At 36.1% G+C, this 17521-nt stretch overlaps 1 protein-coding gene across 1 annotated transcript; it reads right to left on the reverse strand.

Annotated features, from left to right (window-relative positions):
* Nucleotides 1-401: 401 nt before the first annotated feature.
* Nucleotides 402-16255, reverse strand: LOC116119676. Its single transcript, XM_031405627.1, has 4 exons — nucleotides 15381-16255; nucleotides 4288-4595; nucleotides 693-1067; nucleotides 402-591 (listed from the first exon to the last, which is right to left on the reverse strand). Exons 1-3 carry the CDS (start codon nucleotides 16232-16234, stop codon nucleotides 712-714), a joined length of 1518 nt encoding a protein of 505 aa, XP_031261487.1. The 5' UTR covers nucleotides 16235-16255; the 3' UTR covers nucleotides 402-591; nucleotides 693-711.
* Between the last annotated feature and the right edge of the window lie 1266 nt (nucleotides 16256-17521).

The following is a 17521-nucleotide window of genomic DNA, read 5'->3' on the forward strand; positions in this document are numbered from 1 at the left end:
TACTGTTTTTGGGCGATACTAGAAATCTGTGCTTCGAATAAGGGCCTCAATCAATGCCATCTGGCCCCAAGAACATACTTGAAGATACTTTTTTTTTTTTTTTTTCCTCATTGATTTCCAATCTTTTTTTTTTTTTTTTTCCTCATTGATTTCCAATCCATAAGATTATAATTACCAGAGGCAGCTGCCCCGAATTCCTTGTTCTGAGTCTTTAGTGTGAAGAAAAGGTTTTCGTTATTAGAGTTCTTAGCAATTAGTCAGTTACATTCTAAGTTTGGCGAAGAGCTATACAGAAGTCGAGCCTTATTTTTTGCTATTCAAATTCGGGCTTGTTAGAGGAAATCCTACTCAAATCTAAAGTCTAAACAACACTGCAACAAACAGGCGAGAGAGGGGAAGAACGATATTTTATACTAAGAAAAAAAGAACGGGCAGCTCAGAAAGCCTATATTAAGATTAACCATTAATGCCTATTGCCAATCAAATATTGCACGACAAATGGTGTAACATTATAAATAGTTGAGGATGCCACATCTTAACCTCAAATACTGTTAGCAATCAAACATCGTTAACCTCCCATGACCTTCCACGCTATCAGACAAACAAAAAAAATAAAATAATAATAATTAGGCATCCATCAGTGACTCATAAAGTAGGTGACAATTTATACGCTAAGATACAGTTGAATATACCTTGGAATGTACCCATAAGTTACTTGGATACTTTGAGTTCCCTCTGGCTCCCAATCACAACCTTCTTCCTTGTTTCAGAATCAACCTTGTCCAGATCATTAGCAGTTCCGAGATAGCCATACAAGATCCTCTTTTTCTCTCCGGTCCTTGGATCCACCGTCAAAAGACTTGGATTATTCTGATCATCTTTGCCCAACATCATGGGCTGCACACGAGACCAGACCTTGCGTCCACGATTGTCCTTCTCAAAGTATTCTGCCAAATGCAAGGCATCCCTTAGCCCTAATTGATCACCTGCAAACTTTACAAGAGTGATGCCCAGATGACCCTCCCTTCCATACAATGATTTTGACTTGCCACTTCCAAAACCGAGATCTGAAGAAACCAAACAGAAGCAATGAAAAGATGACAAAAGAACTTCACTGTTTGAACTTGAGTATACAGTAAAGTACATCAAGATTATCATGAGCAGATTATGATGTATCTACAAGATTCCATAGATAACCGATAATTCAAGACAATGATTTATGCCGCAAAGATCAGCTTCAGAAGTTACACAACCCCATAAGAAGAAAGTTCAACCATGATCCACCACCCCAACTATTATGAGATGCAGAGAAAAACTTAGATAGCTTGATTGTTATGAAAGACACGGAGAGAGCAGTTGACATTACAAAGTAACATGCAAATATCAAGCCATCGTCACCAAGGCTCAAAATTTTGAAATCTCGAAAACAGGAAACAACCTTTTGCAGATGAAAGAAAGCATATAACAATCAGCAACATTTCTATAGGCTACTCTATATTTTTACACAGCAAAGATGATCAACGGGGAGAAAAAGGGAGGAAGAAGAAGCATGATCCTATATAGAAATTTAGATGAAAAACCGGCTACCAAAAAAAAAAAAAAAACTCACAAATTGAAAAGCAATCACATAAATACGTTTAGCAAAGTCACACATTCATCACCTATGAACTGCACGATATGTAGACCTAGTTATAAACTGCAGACAATAAAGCCAACCTATGCATTCAACCCCTACTAAATGACTATACTTTAGGGCTGTCTCAAAAACCTACAACTGGCATAAGGACGCCAAACGAAGTTGGTTTCCCCCCAATTTGAATACCCTGTGGCATGTAGTCCTCACTCAAGATTCCTAACACCATCTCCAAGCCAAAAACTAATCCCAGTTATGACAAGTTTGGCAAAAACTAAGTAGGAACATAAATAATGTGCCACAAAATGACTAAAGTAGCTAATCAAACCCACCCAAAATTGGCAAATCCGAATCAGATTGGTTTACCACTATAAATCCAACATGCAGTTTGATCTGATTTATGAATTGTAAGAAAAATTACAATCAATATATATTTAAGTGATGCAAGCTAATAATGGACTCAGCTTGATACGGCATGTCCCAACACATACTTCTGACTTTTTTTCCAGGGAACAAGAAATACTTTTAGATGGTCAAACAGTAGATAGAGTAATAAGGGAAAAAAGAACATGCAACCGTCTGACTGCCAATGCATCAATTTTCAACAGGTTACTATTTGACTGTTCTCGCTAGTTGCCAATCTCTCTAGAGTTTCTAAATTCCTTGTTTTCTGAAAATGTCAGTTGCTTAACAATAAAAACTTCAAAGCAATGTTGATGTCTCTTGTTTATTGAAATAAAAGCAAGGGGCAGGTTTCAAAGACTCCAATATGATGTGAAGAAGCACATAAAATGCAAGTTGTGACATAAGAGCTTTAGTATATGGAAAGATTAGTAACAACTCATTAGTCACCCTTACTGAAACGTGCATGCCTGCAGAGTTCTTATCACTATCACATTGATCAGAGGGGAAAAATGAAAAAGCAAATAAAATAATAAAGAGGCAAATAAGCAATATCAAAGTCTTCAAAAACAATAAAAGCACTTGAATATATTATTATGCAACTTAAGCTAGAGAAGCTTCACAGGTAAATCATTAATAATGGCTTAGCCCAACAATTTTGCAGTAAGGCTTCAAGTCCTTTTATCTTGATTGGCTCAAGGGTTAACCCAAACCTAACAGGAAGTTTAAGCTAGGCCTGATTTGAGTCTTTTGGTGAATCCCGGCAATCTTGGGCCAATCACTGAAATTTGCCACCTCACAGCCTATACTTGATTACAACCTGGTGCTTAAAGTCTCCAACTAGATACACATATCTGCTGAGAGGACCCAGCATATATCTCACAACCACTTAACGTCAGTCAATTTCCCCAATGATTTAACATACATAAACTTTCCCCAAAAGCTGACAATAAATCATGAAGTCTCCTGTCCTATCTTTTAAGCACTCTTGTGTCTATTACAAAAAGAAAAGAAAAGAAAAGAAAAGAAAACACAGAAACATATGTATCCACAGAAAATGTTATATGAAACTCTTTAAATGTGGGTGATTCAAGTCAGGACTCATCTACAGATTACATAAATCCAAGGGACAATTCACCAGAAATGGCTGAGAACGTAGTATAGTATACTTGTGTCAAGAGAATAAAGAGGTCTCACCAATTGCAAGAGCAATTCAGAAGATCAGATAACCAAAAATAAATAAAAAAATCAGGAACAATAAGGTCCCTAAACAAATTAGGGATAAAAAAGAAAAGCAATAAAACTGTATCACCTCACAGAATAAGCAAGACAACCAACACAATAAATTATGGGGACCCTAGTATTAACAAAATGTAACGCACGGCAATATTTAACCTCTCAAATAAGAATTCTTACAGAACATGATAAGCCAATATGTATGCATGCACAGAGTACACTCCATGATCCAAATAGATTCTCAAGCAATTAGTTTAATAAAGCATTGAGACTGATAATAAAACAAGTAACTAAATTAGTTATCAAATAACATGAACAAAAAAGAAGTGAAGAAGACTGTCAAATATGGATAACAATTAGGGCTGCAGGCTCAAGGTCACTGTAGGACAGTAGGAGAAAGAAAGAAGGAAAAAGAGGACAAATAAAGTGTATATGGAAGACTCCACAAAGTCATAATCACACACACTAAGGGACAGCTACACATGTCCATGTTCACCAGGCAGCTCTAGGTCGTCTTCCTTCTTAAGAAAATGTAATACGAAACAAAAAATATCCCCACAAATTGTCTGATCAAAGTAACAATAATTAATGACAACAGTGGTGCAAAGACAAAATAGAACCCTTCAGCACAAGCAAGTTGTGCTCCTTAGTGAATCAAAAACACCATCTTACCACTCGCCAAGGTTGCTTTTTCTATGCTGAAAACCTGTCTCAGTTGATATGTAGTGGTGTCGTCACCAAGTGAAGGAGTGATAGGTCAGAGAAGTTTCAAAAAAATGACTGTTAGTCATGGCTATTCATAGGTTACAAGATAGCATATATCTTTCAAAAAACATGAGTCAAACCAAAATGGTTTCAGATTGATATAACAATTATATGATATCAATCAGAATCTACCGGATAATGGAAATACAAAGCACAACCTATAGACAGGGGACTTGTGATTAACAGATGTCCAAATAATACCAGTGTACATAGCAATTACAATGATAAAGAAATGAAGGGGCACATTATACCTCTTATTGTTTTATCCATTGCTTTGTTTCCCAATCCTTCCATGCGCCCATCTTTACCCTTCCCCGTAATTGTATTATGAATTATCACAGTGGGTGGCCATATAATCATATCATCCTGATTTGCTGCTGCTTCATCAGGAGGTAAAAACTGATAGGCTTTAGAGTTATCAGGAGGCTTCGAGTAATTCCATCCCATTAATACACAAAGAGCTTTATACAAGCCCAAATGATCCACACGCAAGTCAGCATTATCTGAGTTGTACGTGTGCATTATCAGGCCATGCATATCGTGGAAATCTTTTGAAGACCTGTAATTTTGCATATCAAGGGCATTGAACAATGATGATTCATTAATTCCTCTCAGAAATCACTATAAGCCCACAAGTCGGAACTCAAAAGACAATAAAGACAATGAATACAATAGTTTGACCGTAAATTCAAGGTACATATAGAATACAAGTAATATGTATGTTATGTTAGCGAAGCCAAAAAATCAAAGTGATCATCAAGCTAGACGAAAGCAATAACTCCACAAGTTGAAGAAATAACTAATTTGACCATTGCATCAAAATAAATAATCTTCTTGAGAAGCATTTAAGCAAGATCATTTGTCTTCTGAAGCACGGAATGGAAGTTCAAAGTGCACTAGAATTAACATAGAACCAGATTTACAAGCAACTTCATCCCAAAAGGACAGGAAAGCTAGTTTGCACTGAAAATGACTGAAGAACAGACATAATGAGACCTATAATGAGTTGCCACAACCCAAGAGAACATAATACACTTTAAACAGAATCATGAAGACACTTTCAGAGGCCCGCACTATTGCAGGGCGCACTTCAGCATAGAAATTTTTTTTAAAACACTTTGTCAGAAAATTAGAAAGTGCTACTGACATTTAGCAAATGGTATAAAAATACATCTTTAAGAAAGCAATTTGGTTTACCAAGAATAGCGGAATGTGTTAAAAATAAGAAATATGCTTTGTCAAGGATAATAGATTGGTTTCTGCCCCGGTTTTTGCTCCTTTCACAATAAACAGCATAATGATAAATAAGACAAGTGGAAGTTAGTTGAGATGATTAGGTGTTAGTTTCTACACGAGGCTATATTGACTTCAATAGAAAGAGGAGAAGTAACATGTTAACAAAAAATATCCAACTACAAGATATAACCTCCAATGCGAAGTTTGAAAAGCCACTTATACTTGGTGGAAAATCTAAATTAAAAAATATATAAGAAACAGAAAGGCTACAACATAAATACAAGTCAACAACTACAGAAGCACTTGGTATCAAATGACAGTATTACAAAAGATTCCCAGCTTATAGAATTAAATGTTTAACTCAACAAGGACTTAGATTTATTGATAGGTAAATCCTCGTGGGTCTAGTGGACTGCATTCTTGACAGAATCATGGACAATTCATTCCTTTTTGGCCTTATTTATCTTCTTGTCCTTCACCAAGAATAAGTTATATTAGCTTATAGGTACTACTAGTAGACTTCATTACAAACAAACGATACTAGGAGACCTAGAGTTATGTTCAATTCACACTCTAACTTTGATACCATCTAAATAATCATTAGTAATAGTTACACATGGATACACTCTTGCCACCAAATTTCACTATCACATTATTTCTTCTCTTTATCCATCTTTCCTTTATAATGCAACAAAAGTCAAAGAATAGTAGTAATTTCTCAGTCAATCATTTGGGAAACACCATCACAAGTTAAGAATCATAACAAATTAGCTCTATTCAAGGGCAAAAACAACTCAATACAATAATAAGTGTTAAGTCAATTAATGCACAAAACAATAGTCCTACTTTATGAGAAACTTTAAGATTCATACATAGCTTTCCGTAATCAAATATAATCATTACTCTAAATTATCAATAAAAAATAGCAAGAACTAAAGTAGACATATACAATAGTCAAAAGTAAGCAACAATTGAGTTGAAATTCAGACCACATATAAGCTGTCAGGAAACATCACATCTCAGCCCTTGATGAAGTGAAGTAAAGAATTCAAACATCAATTCATGCCCTTGGCCACTAGTTACCAATATATGAACTAAAAAGAGGCAGATAAAAAAGGAAAACACAGTCTACACAATATTTCAGCTCTAGCATGAAAAAAGTTTTTTTTTTTCACATCCATAATATATCCAAAAGCCACAAACACTCTACTTCAAAGTAACAAATATTCGTAGGGTTTGTCAATTACAGAGCCTATGACACTAGCTATCAGCAACAAAATGCAATTAAAATAAAAACTACTCAGTAAAAACAAGATGAAATAGAAAGTCCAGCACACAACTTTCAGATAATTTCACATCAAAATATGTGCCTCCACAGCATCTAAATGCCTAAAAAATGTAATCTCATTAGTAACGCAAAAACAACAATACAGCTAAATGCACAAATTTCATATAAAATTAGGGCTACGAGAACAGAATCTCAAAGACCATTGAAACAGAGCACCATTGTGAAAGCCACCATTCCGAGATGCTTATAGAAAATATGTTAATATAATGCCCTGGTTAACCACACAAAGACCTTAGGGGCCACATGTAAGAATGTTAAGCAAAATATTGCGCAGCAAGCATAAAAGTCAAGAGCTGCAGTAATAAAATATCACACAAAAAATTTGCTTTCCTACTGAAGCACCTGACTTAAGAAAATGTCATTATCTCTAGAGAGTCCCCCAATATTTTTATTATGCCTAGGAGACAAAATTCTTAATTAGGGGACTGGAGTTCAGTCTGTCGATTGACAATTCCATATGAATCCATCCTAAATCCACAAAATGTACAAACAAGAAACTGAGACACAAATAATCCTGGTAGACAATTTACAAAGAAATCATAAGGCAAAACATAATCTTTTGGCAAGATTAGAAGGTATACCCCGGTAAACATTTACAAAAAATCATAAAGCAAAGCATAATAGAACTGATTCTTATTGACAGATATCATCAGATCAAGAAGTTCTAAAACACAGAAACTGGAGTAGGCCTTCAAAATAAGTAATAGTTAAAAGACAACATGCAAAGCCACACAAGAATATTCCAAACCAATATGCAAAAAGGCCAAAATCAAGCAAGATAAAGCCATCAACTTATTGAGAAAAAAAAAGAGTGGATAAATCACTGTCTAATGCATGTATCAGGCTTGCAACTGATAACATTGAAGAACAGAAAATTTTTAGAACTGTAGTGATACTCATGCTAAAGACATAAGTCTGCAAAAAATGTGCCAACTAATTAGCTAAAACCTTAGTCAGAAGCATATTTACAAAACTTTTGTTAAAGGTTCACAATGCACTTTTTTCCTTGTGAAGGGCTGTTTTAGAATTCTCTTTTTGTTTTCGGAAGTCCTGGGTATACTGATGTTAGTTTCTTTTTTTCTTTTTCCAGTTTTGCTAGTGGACATACTTGTTATGTTTGTAAGTTTTAATGGTTTCTTATAAAATAAAAAATAGAAGGTCCAAAAAGTACAGTTAACAACAAGATGATCATAAAAGAAATTATAAATGATAGTTTACAAGTTTAATAAGCTAAACAGCTCTACAGCAAGTGTGTTTTTGTCTAGAAACTCCATTTTGTAGTTACGTATCAATGCACATTAACCACAGAATTTTAATGAAATCATCAAAAGTGTAGAATGTGCTCAAACAGTTAAGCCACTATTGACCACATGCATGTTCTCCTACCATATCAGTTCTTACTATCAGTCCTGAATCCTAAAACATAATAAAAGAAAGAATTAAAGGTTCTGAAATCGCAAAAGCACCTACCAACTTATCTTGGCTACAAAATCATAGCCATGTGCAAATTACTGAAAATATGAGCTTCCGAACTAATTTATGTCAACACTGGAACATAGTTCATTCTAAATATCAGCCTACTAGTCATCATGAAAAACAAAATCACTATAGTACAGAGCTTCCCAGGCAAAAAAGCAAAGTGTATGTGTTCTCCTGATAAGAATTGACCGATCAACCAAAAACATGCAAAATGATTGTAAATGACTGGAAAAGAGTAGGAAAAAAAACAATTGACACATTGGTCAATACATAATCCCATTATTATGGGAACAAGCACATCTGTTGACACATAGAGAAAAGCAAATGAAACACTAGACATATATTCTTAAAATTAGATATAAAGTTATCTCATGTAAACAAGATCAAAACATACAACCTACTTATTTAAATTCCAAATGTTTCCTCAAATTCTAAATCACCCCACATTCCCTTCCTTTTTAGGTCCAAAGTGTTCTACAAACAGTTGCTTCTGCAAAATCTAAACAGAATAACCACTAATTAAACTGTCAGCCACATTTACCGTAATTTATCCGCTTTGGAAAAGAAACTATCCAGCTGCAGGAAAAAACTCAAAGAATTCAGTCATAATTGCAATACATGAAGTAAAATAATGATCTTTTTACAAGCATTCAACTCCCTTGGCATTAATTCATTACAGACAAAATCAAGTTTAATACAGGCAGTGACCACCTTAAATTTGATTAACCAAAGCTAAAAACAAATTCATACTGGAAGTTGCACCACACCCATCCGACAAAAATTCCGCAATCAGCTACACTGGTAGAAAGACAATCAACCAATCCAACTTCCAGTTATGAAAAGTTGTAATATGAACATTACCAAAAAGTTAACACACAAGCATGAGACCTTGATTAAAACGTTTAGAAATGAAAAGCACAAGCATTTAATGGATATGTCTTCCAAGAAAGTTTCTACACCATTCATATTTGTCCTTACTATGCAAAATAAAGGTGGTGACAATGCTAAGACAAAAATAAGATCTAAAAACTATATCTTCAAAGTCACCCTACCAAGCACAAGCCTTAAAATAGCAGCAATAGAGTAAGCCACTAATTCTGTAATCAAAATTTTTAAGAGGAAGAGAGAAGACCATGCTGCCAGCTTGTCTAACCTGCAAGGGAATGTCCTGACAACAACATATAACTTTAAACTCATACACCACCATCTAACTGTTATGCAACGGAAACATAAACTCTAACGCTAGCTATTGAATATAATAATAACAAGTAGTAAAACAGAAATAAATGGCCAAAATTAAATGTAAAAATAAAGATTGTAATATTATTGTATTGGGTATTTGTTATATCGCCCAAAAGTTTGTAATATTGTTTGGAGATAGTGGAGTTTTCTCTTGCAGCGCCCAAGGACGTAGGTTACAATACCGAATCTCGTTAATTCTTAGTATTCTTTATTTTTGCATTTAATTTTGAAGAACTTGATGGTGGATTTGTTTATATGGGCAATGATGATGCTTGTAAAACAACTGGGATAGGTTCAATTCGATTGAAGAATCATGATGGCTCAACTAGAACTCTGACAGATGTTCGGTATGTACCGAAGTTGAAAAAGAATCTCATTTCTTTGGGAGCCTTGGAATCTAAAGGCTTCACGGTGAATATGCGAGATGGAATTCTAAAAGTTTCTTCAAGCGCTCTTGTGGTAATGAAAGGTACAAGGAGAAACAACTTGTATTACTATAATGGTAGTACGATTATTGAAACGACAGCTGCAGTCGTACAAAAGGATGCAGATTCATAAATGTTCAAACTGTGGCATATGCGTTTGGGGCATGCAGATGAAAAAGTCTTACTTAGTTTGGTGAACCAAGGCTTATTGAAAGGTGCAAAGACCTGTAAGCTGGATTTCTGTGAGCATTGTGTTCTGGGAAAACAGACGAGTGAAATTCGGCACCGCAATCCATAATACTACAGGTATTTTGGATTATGTTCACTCTAATGTGTGGGTACCTACCAAAACAACATCTTTGGGAGGTATGCACTATTTTGTCACTTTTGAAGATGATTTTTCCAGAAGAGTTTGGGTGTATGTGATGAAAACTAAAGATAATGTACTTGGTGTTTTCCTTAAATGGAAAAAGATGATTGAGACTCAGACTAGCAGAAAGATCAAGTAGCTACGTACAGATAATGGTGGGCAATATTGTAGTGATCCGGTTTTGAAAGTTTGCTAAGATAAAGGTATAGTACGTCACTGTACAATAAGAAATACACCACAACAAAATGGGGTGGCAGAACGCATGAATCGAACTATACTGGAGAAAGTTCAATGTATGTTGTCCAATTCTGGGTTAGGAAAAGAGTTTTGGATTGAGGCAGTTATATATGCATGTCATCTTATTAATCGTCTACCGTCAACTGCAATTGAAGACAAGACGCCGATTGAGGTATGGTCTGAAAAACCTGTTTCTGATTATGACTCTTTACATGTTTTTGGTTCCACTGCTTATTATCATGGGAAAGAATCTAAGTTAGATCCTAGAGCAAAGAAAACAGTATTCATGAGGATTACCTCAAGTGTGAAAGGATATCGTCTTTGGTGTCCAAGTTCAAAGAAAATACTGTTTAGTAGGGATGTGACATTTGATGAGTCTTCTATGTTAAAAAAGAAAAGAAGAAGCCAAATGAAGGTTTTCAGTACTCCACAGCAGGTGGAGCATACTCAGCAGCAGGTGGAATTTAAAACAACATCAGTTAGTCCAGCTAGAAATGAGACTCCTATGATAGAGGAGTTTATTGGAGATGAAGAAGAAGATTCTTCCCAAGAACCTCAATAAGAATCTATTGCCGTTAATAGGCCAAGACGAGAAATTCGCAAGCTTGCTCGTTTTGCTGATACGGTGGCCTATGCACTCCCAATTGAAGATGGTGAAGTTCCTTCCACTTATAATGAAGTAGCTAGCAGTTCCAAAAATTGTAAGTGAAAGAAAGCTATGAAAGATGAGATGCAGTCTCTCCATAAGAATGAAACTTGGGAGGTAGTTCAATTACCAAAGAATAAGAAAGCAATTGGGTGCAAATGGGTATATGCAAAGAAAGAAAGATTTTCAAATTTGAAAGACATCCGATACAAAGCAAGGTTGGTGGCGAAAGGCTACACTCAGAAGGAAGGAATAGATTTCAATGAGATATTTTCTCCAGTTGTAAAACATTCTTCCATTAGAATTTCGTTGGCCTTGGTTGCTCAGATGAATCTTGAACTAATTCAACTTGATGTGAAAACTGCGTTTCTACTCGGTGATTTGGAAAAGGAAATCTATATGAATCAGCCAGAAGGATTTAGGATTATTAGGAAGGAAGATTAGGTTTGTAAACTGAAAAGATCGCTTTATGGTTTGAAACAATCTCCGAGGCCGTGGTACAAGCGATTTGATAGGTTTATGATAGGTCAGAAGTACACAAGAAGCAAATTTGACAACTGTGTGTATTTTCAAAGGCTACAAGGTGATACTCTCATTTATCTACTCTTATATGTTGATGATATGTTGATTGCTTCGAAAAACGTAGAAGAAATTGAGAAGTTAAAGGCTAAACTAAATCAAGAATTTGAGATGAAGGATTTAGGAGAAGCCAAGAAGATTCTCAGTATGGAGATAATTAGAGACAGAGGAAATGGCAAGGTTTGTTTGACACAAAAGCAGTTCTACAAAATGCCTTACAACATTTTGGCATAACTGAAAGTATAAAATCTGTAAATACTCCACTTGCTCCTCATATAAAGTTTAGTGCATCATTATCTCCAAATACGCATGAAAAACGAGAGTATATGTCAAAAGTTCCGTATTCAAATGCGGTTGGTAGCTTGATGTATTCAATGGTGTGTACTAGGCCCGACATTTCACATGCAGTTGGAATTGTGAGCAGGTATATGCATGATCTTGGTAAAGGACATTGGCAAGCTGTGAAGTGAATTTTACAATATATTATAGGTATTGTAAACATTGGTTTGGTTTTTGAACATGATGAAAATCTTAGTTAATTTGTTGTTGGCTATGTTGATTCTGATTATGCTGGTGATTTGGACAAGCGTTGGTCAACTACTGGATATGTATTTACTCTTGTTAGAGCTCCAGTAAGTTGAAAATCTTCTTTGCAGTCTACAGTTGCTTTGTCTACTACAGAGGCAGAATATATGGCAGTTACAGAGGCTGTAAAAGAAGCTATTTGGTTACAAGGGCTATTGGATGAATTGAAAAGTAGTCAGAAGAAGATCACTATCTATTCTGACAGTCATAGTGCTATTCACTTAGCAAAGAATCCAGTATTCCACTTTCGCACCAAGCATATAAATGTTCGTGACCACTTTGTGCAGGAAATCATTACTGAAGGAAGAATCTCATTAGAGAAGATTAGGACTACTGAGAATCCTGTAGATATTTTAACGAAAGTAGTGACAATGATCAAGTTCAATCATTGTTTAAACTTTATCAACATCCTGCGAGCTTGATTGTGCCTTTTGGCGCATTTGAAGGTGTTGCAAAATTTGACAGAAGAATACAAAACATTGAGGGTTTGCCAATTTGCCAAGGTGGAAATTTGTTGAAAAATTGCTCATTTAGCAAAATCACATGGGGTAGAAGTGATAATAGAGAAAGGTTTAGGGACTTATATGTAATAGGCCAAAAAGTTAGTTTGTCTCACATTGCTTAGGAATGAAAAGTGAGAAATTTTGGGACCCAAATCATTGTTATTTGTATCCCAAGTTGTATTTCCTTTACACTTCTCTTGTATAGGATTCTTTCATTAAGGACCCTTTAGATTTAAAAGTTTTGTTGTATCTTCCCTTTGTTTTGGGTATTTGTTGTATTGCCCAAAAGTTTGTAATATTGTTTGAAGATAGTGGAGTTTTCTTTTGCAACGCTCAAGGACGTAGGTTACAATACCGAACCTCGTTAATTCCTAGTATTCTTTATTTTTGGATGAAACATTCAAAGATGAACATAAGGCTATGTTGTTAATTGGATCTCTTCCAGATGAGTTGGATCATCTTAGTATTACACTTCTTCATAGGAAAGAAAAATTGTCCTTTGAAGAAGTTTGTTCTGCTCTATCCAATCATGAAATTCGAAAAAATGATCAGAAGGAGAATAGAGATGAGTCAGCAGAAGCACTTGTCGTAAGAGGGCGGAGTCAAAATCAGAGTCCTAAGAAGGAGAGAAGAAGAAGATCTCGTTCAAAGGGAAAACTCATTAGGGATCAATGTACCTTTTGACGTGAGAAAGGGCATTGGAAGAAAGATTGTCCGAAGTTTCAAAGAAAGAGGGCAAAGCTGCTTCTGATGCATACGTTGTTGAGCGTGATAAAGATGAGTCAGATTTCTGTCTAGTTAGCCTACCATCCACCTCTGGATCAAATGAGTGGATTATGGATTCAGATTGTACCTATCATATGTGTCCTCACAAGGAGTGGTTCTTTAATTTTGAAGAATTTGATGGTGGAGTTGTTTATATGGGCAATAATAATGCTTGTAAAACAATTGGGATATGTTCAATTCGGTTGAAGAATCATGATGGCTCAACTAGAACTCTGACAGATGTTCGGTATGTACCGAAGTTGAAAAAAAAAACTCCACTATCTCTAAACAATATTACAAACTTTTGGACAATACAACAAATACCCAAAACAAAGGGGAGATACAACAAAACTTTTAAACTAAAGGGTCCTTAATAAAATAACTCTATACAAGAGAAGTGTAAAGGAAATACAACTTGGGATACAAATAACAATGATTTGGGTTCTTATATATAGGCCCCAAAAATTTTCCACTTTTCATTTGTAAGCAATGTGGGACAAACTAACTTTTTGACCTATTACATATAAATCCCTAAACCTTTCTCTATTATCACTTCCACCCCATCTGATTTTGCTAAATGAGCCATTTTTCAACACTAATCACAAGGAACCTATTAATAGAGGGTAAGCAACAATGGGAAGAAAGCAATCCTTTGATGACTTCCAAACTGAGAAAACCAATATCTTTATGTTGGTCTGCCATTCAAAGTCGATCTTAACTCCCAACATTGATAATTTGAAACTTGCAGAATAATCCTAAACTATAAACACTCTCTAATTCTAAGAAAAAGTGCAAATAATTTCAGGCCCAAGCCATAAACATGAACAAATAATATAGCCTATATCCTCTAACCAAAACTCAATCTAGAGAACAGAAAAGGAGCATTTTTAAATGTTTGAAATCAAATTTTACTCAATTATCTGGCATTCCGCCTAAGAGAAGATAGTAAATAAATTGCAGATAATTTTGATAAATCTTTTACACACACAGACGGGAGTGTCCTGGCAGTGTCCTAATACATACAATTTTTGTAACACAGGAATGACCTCAACAGCTCATTTGGCCAGAAATTTCATTGTGAACACCCCAGCTGAGCATCTAAGAAACAAAATTAGCACACACTGCATCCAAGAATCAACATCAAATACCCCTTCCCCCAATCTGGCTATTCTATCTCTCTCTTTCTTATAAAGAAATAAAGAATAGCCAAAATAATGTTTTATAATAATTCAAAAACAAAATGGTCAATCAAACACAAGCAAAAAAATACGTCATCATCAATCTAGGAAGAAATAAACTGGACTGCTATTAGTTAATAAAAGAAAGACCACTAAATCCCTATAAAACTGTCTGTCTTTTTCACTCTTATATCGTCCATACATCTAATATTCCACATAACTGAAAAATGCAGGAAAGAGTAAAGCTTAAGCACTATCCCTTCTCATGCCAAAATGCAAAGAAACTTACTTTCACTTACTACATTGACAAAGAAAGGTACTCTGCTCAGCAAATTAAAATCCATACTTTTCTACTTTTGAGATTTGATAATTGCAAACCAGATAACCGCTGAATCTGACATGCAATACCAATTCCATGAATTATAGGTTCCAATCAAGCAATAAGCAAGAACTGCATGCAATTTCCCATTCCCCATACATGTAACAAAGAAGACAAAAAGGAGATTCAAACACTTGTACTATGGATTTAACATAATTCTGCAACCCATATCCCAACGGATAAATTAACCTCTCCGCTCAACTAAAAGAACAAACTTTACATCAGAACACATCCTTCTGTTGGCTTTTTTGACACAAAATAATACACTCTTATAGATGCATGTGTTGCTTATAAGTATGTCAACACTAGTAATAATCAAAAAAATATTTCAATGGAACGCAAAGAATCAAATTAAGCTGGAATTAATCAAACCTGCGACACGCAATACACTGAAGTCGTCCTTGCTTCCCGTTCTCCAAATAACTTTTCCTCTGCGCCACATTCTCATTAATGGCCTTCACGAAATGTAAAAACGCCTTGTTTAGGGCATTCTCATCAACCTCAAAATACTTATGCTTCACTACACTCTGACCACCACCAACACCATTTCTCATAAACTTGGAAGGCCTCAATTCCTCTTCAAACGGCCCACTCGTTCCCGCCAAACCCTCGCCGCTAGGGTTCACATATTGCAAATCATCACCGTACTTCCTCTTCATCGGTCCCACCCCGTCGGGCCCACCAATCGGTTTGTTCCAAAACTCCCGATTGTCACGAAACCCTCCCACTTCGGGACTCAATTGTGGCGGAAACCGATTACCGAAATCGTTCCGTAAAAAGCGGTGGGAGGGGTCCACGTGGCGGGGAGTGAAGTCGTAATCAGGCGGAAGGGCGAAGTAGGAGCGGACACTGCCGTCGGCGAGGATAATTGTACGGCGGTCGAGCATGTGAAAACCGTAAGCAGGAGGTGGTGGTGGGTCAGAGAAGGGGAAAGGAGGTCCGGGTGGAGTGAATGGGGCGTGGGCGGGGTCGGGTAGGGGTTTAGATTGGACGGGAGTGGGTGGTTTGGGAGAGGGGTTGGATTTTCGGTCGGAAGGTGGCTGTTTGGGTGATTCCCAGCGGGATTTACGGTGGGATGAAGTGGCGGAGGTGGAGGCGGATGGGCCTTTATTGGAAGAGGACTTGGGGTGGTTGCCACCGGCCATCCCTTTAGAGTTTGCTGGAGTGTTTATGGGAAAGAAGGTTGTGCGTGAGTGCGCGTGCGAGTGATTCTTCTGTTTGTTCATTCTATTGATGTTCTTCTTCTTTCTTCTCTTTGGGAAGAACTGTCAACTGTTACATTATATTAACCTTTGTCATTGGTATAGTAAGAAAGAGCCTGCGTTTATTGGGCCTTGGATTAGGCTTATTTTCCAGTTATTGGGCTTTAGGTGCTCATTGTCAGGTAGAAATTACAATGATAAAGAAATGAAGGGGCACATTATACCTCTTATTGTTTTATCCATTGCTTTGTTTCCCAATCCTTCCATGCGCCCATCTTTACCCTTCCCCGTAATTGTATATGAATTATCACAGTGGGTGGCATATAATCATATCATCCTGATTTGCTGCTGCTCATCAGGGGTAAAAACTGATAGGCTTTAGAGTTATCAGGAGGCTTCGAGTAATTCCATCCCATTAATAAACAAAGAGCTTTATACAAGCCCAAATCCACACGCAAGTCAGCAGTATCTGAGTTGTACGTGTGCATTATCAGGCCATGCATATCGTGGAAATCTTTTGAGACTGTAATTTTGCATATCAAGGGCATTGAACAATGATGATTCATTAATTCCTCTCAGAAATCACTATAAGCCCACAAGTCGGAACTCAAAAGACAATAAAGACAATGAATACAATAGTTTGACCGTAAATTCAAGGTACATTAGAATACAAGTAATTGGTGTATGGTAGCGAAGCCAAAAAATCAAAGTGATCATCAAGCTAGACGAAAGCAATAACTCCACAAGTTGAAGAAATAACTAATTTGACCATTGCATCAAAATAAATAATCTTCTTGAGAAGCATTTGAGCAAGATCTTGTCTTCTGAAGCACGGAATGGAAGTTCAAAGTGCACTAGAATAACATAGAACCAGATTTACAAGCAACTATCCCCAAAAGGACAGGAAGCTAGTTTGCACTGAAAATGACTGAAGAACAGACATAGTGAGACCTATAATGAGTTGCACAACCCAAGAGAACATAATACACTTTAACAGAATCATGAAGACACTTTCAGAGGCCCGCACTATTGAGGGCGCACTTCAGCATAGAAATTTTTTTATAACACTTTGTCAGAAAATTAGAAAGTGCTACTGACATTTAGCAAATGGTATAAAAATACATCTTTAAGAAAGCAATTTGGTTTTCAAGAATAGCGGAATGTGTTACAAATAAGAAATATGCTTTGTCAAGGATAAAGATTGGTTTTTGCCCCGGTTTTTGCTCTTTCACAATAAACAGCATATGATAAATAAGACAAGTGGAAGTTAGTGAGATGATTAGGTGTTGTTTCTACACACGAGGCTATATT

The sequence above is a fragment of the Pistacia vera genome, unplaced genomic scaffold (genome assembly GCF_008641045.1).
Source record: "Pistacia vera cultivar Batoury unplaced genomic scaffold, PisVer_v2 Contig899, whole genome shotgun sequence".
Lineage (NCBI taxonomy): Eukaryota > Viridiplantae > Streptophyta > Magnoliopsida > Sapindales > Anacardiaceae > Pistacia > Pistacia vera.

Bases quoted from the DNA above. Each gene is read 5' to 3' on its own strand.
- LOC116119676 (XM_031405627.1), bottom strand. From the start codon at position 16,234: ATGAACAAACAGAAGAATCACTCGCACGCGCACTCACGCACAACCTTC. The intron at 4,596-15,380 runs GTTTGATTAATT...GCAAAATTACAG, and splicing joins CAGTGTATTGCGTGTCGCAG to GTCTTCAAAAGATTTCCACG. The intron at 1,068-4,287 runs GTATAATGTGCC...TGGTTTCTTCAG, and splicing joins AATGGATAAAACAATAAGAG to ATCTCGGTTTTGGAAGTGGC.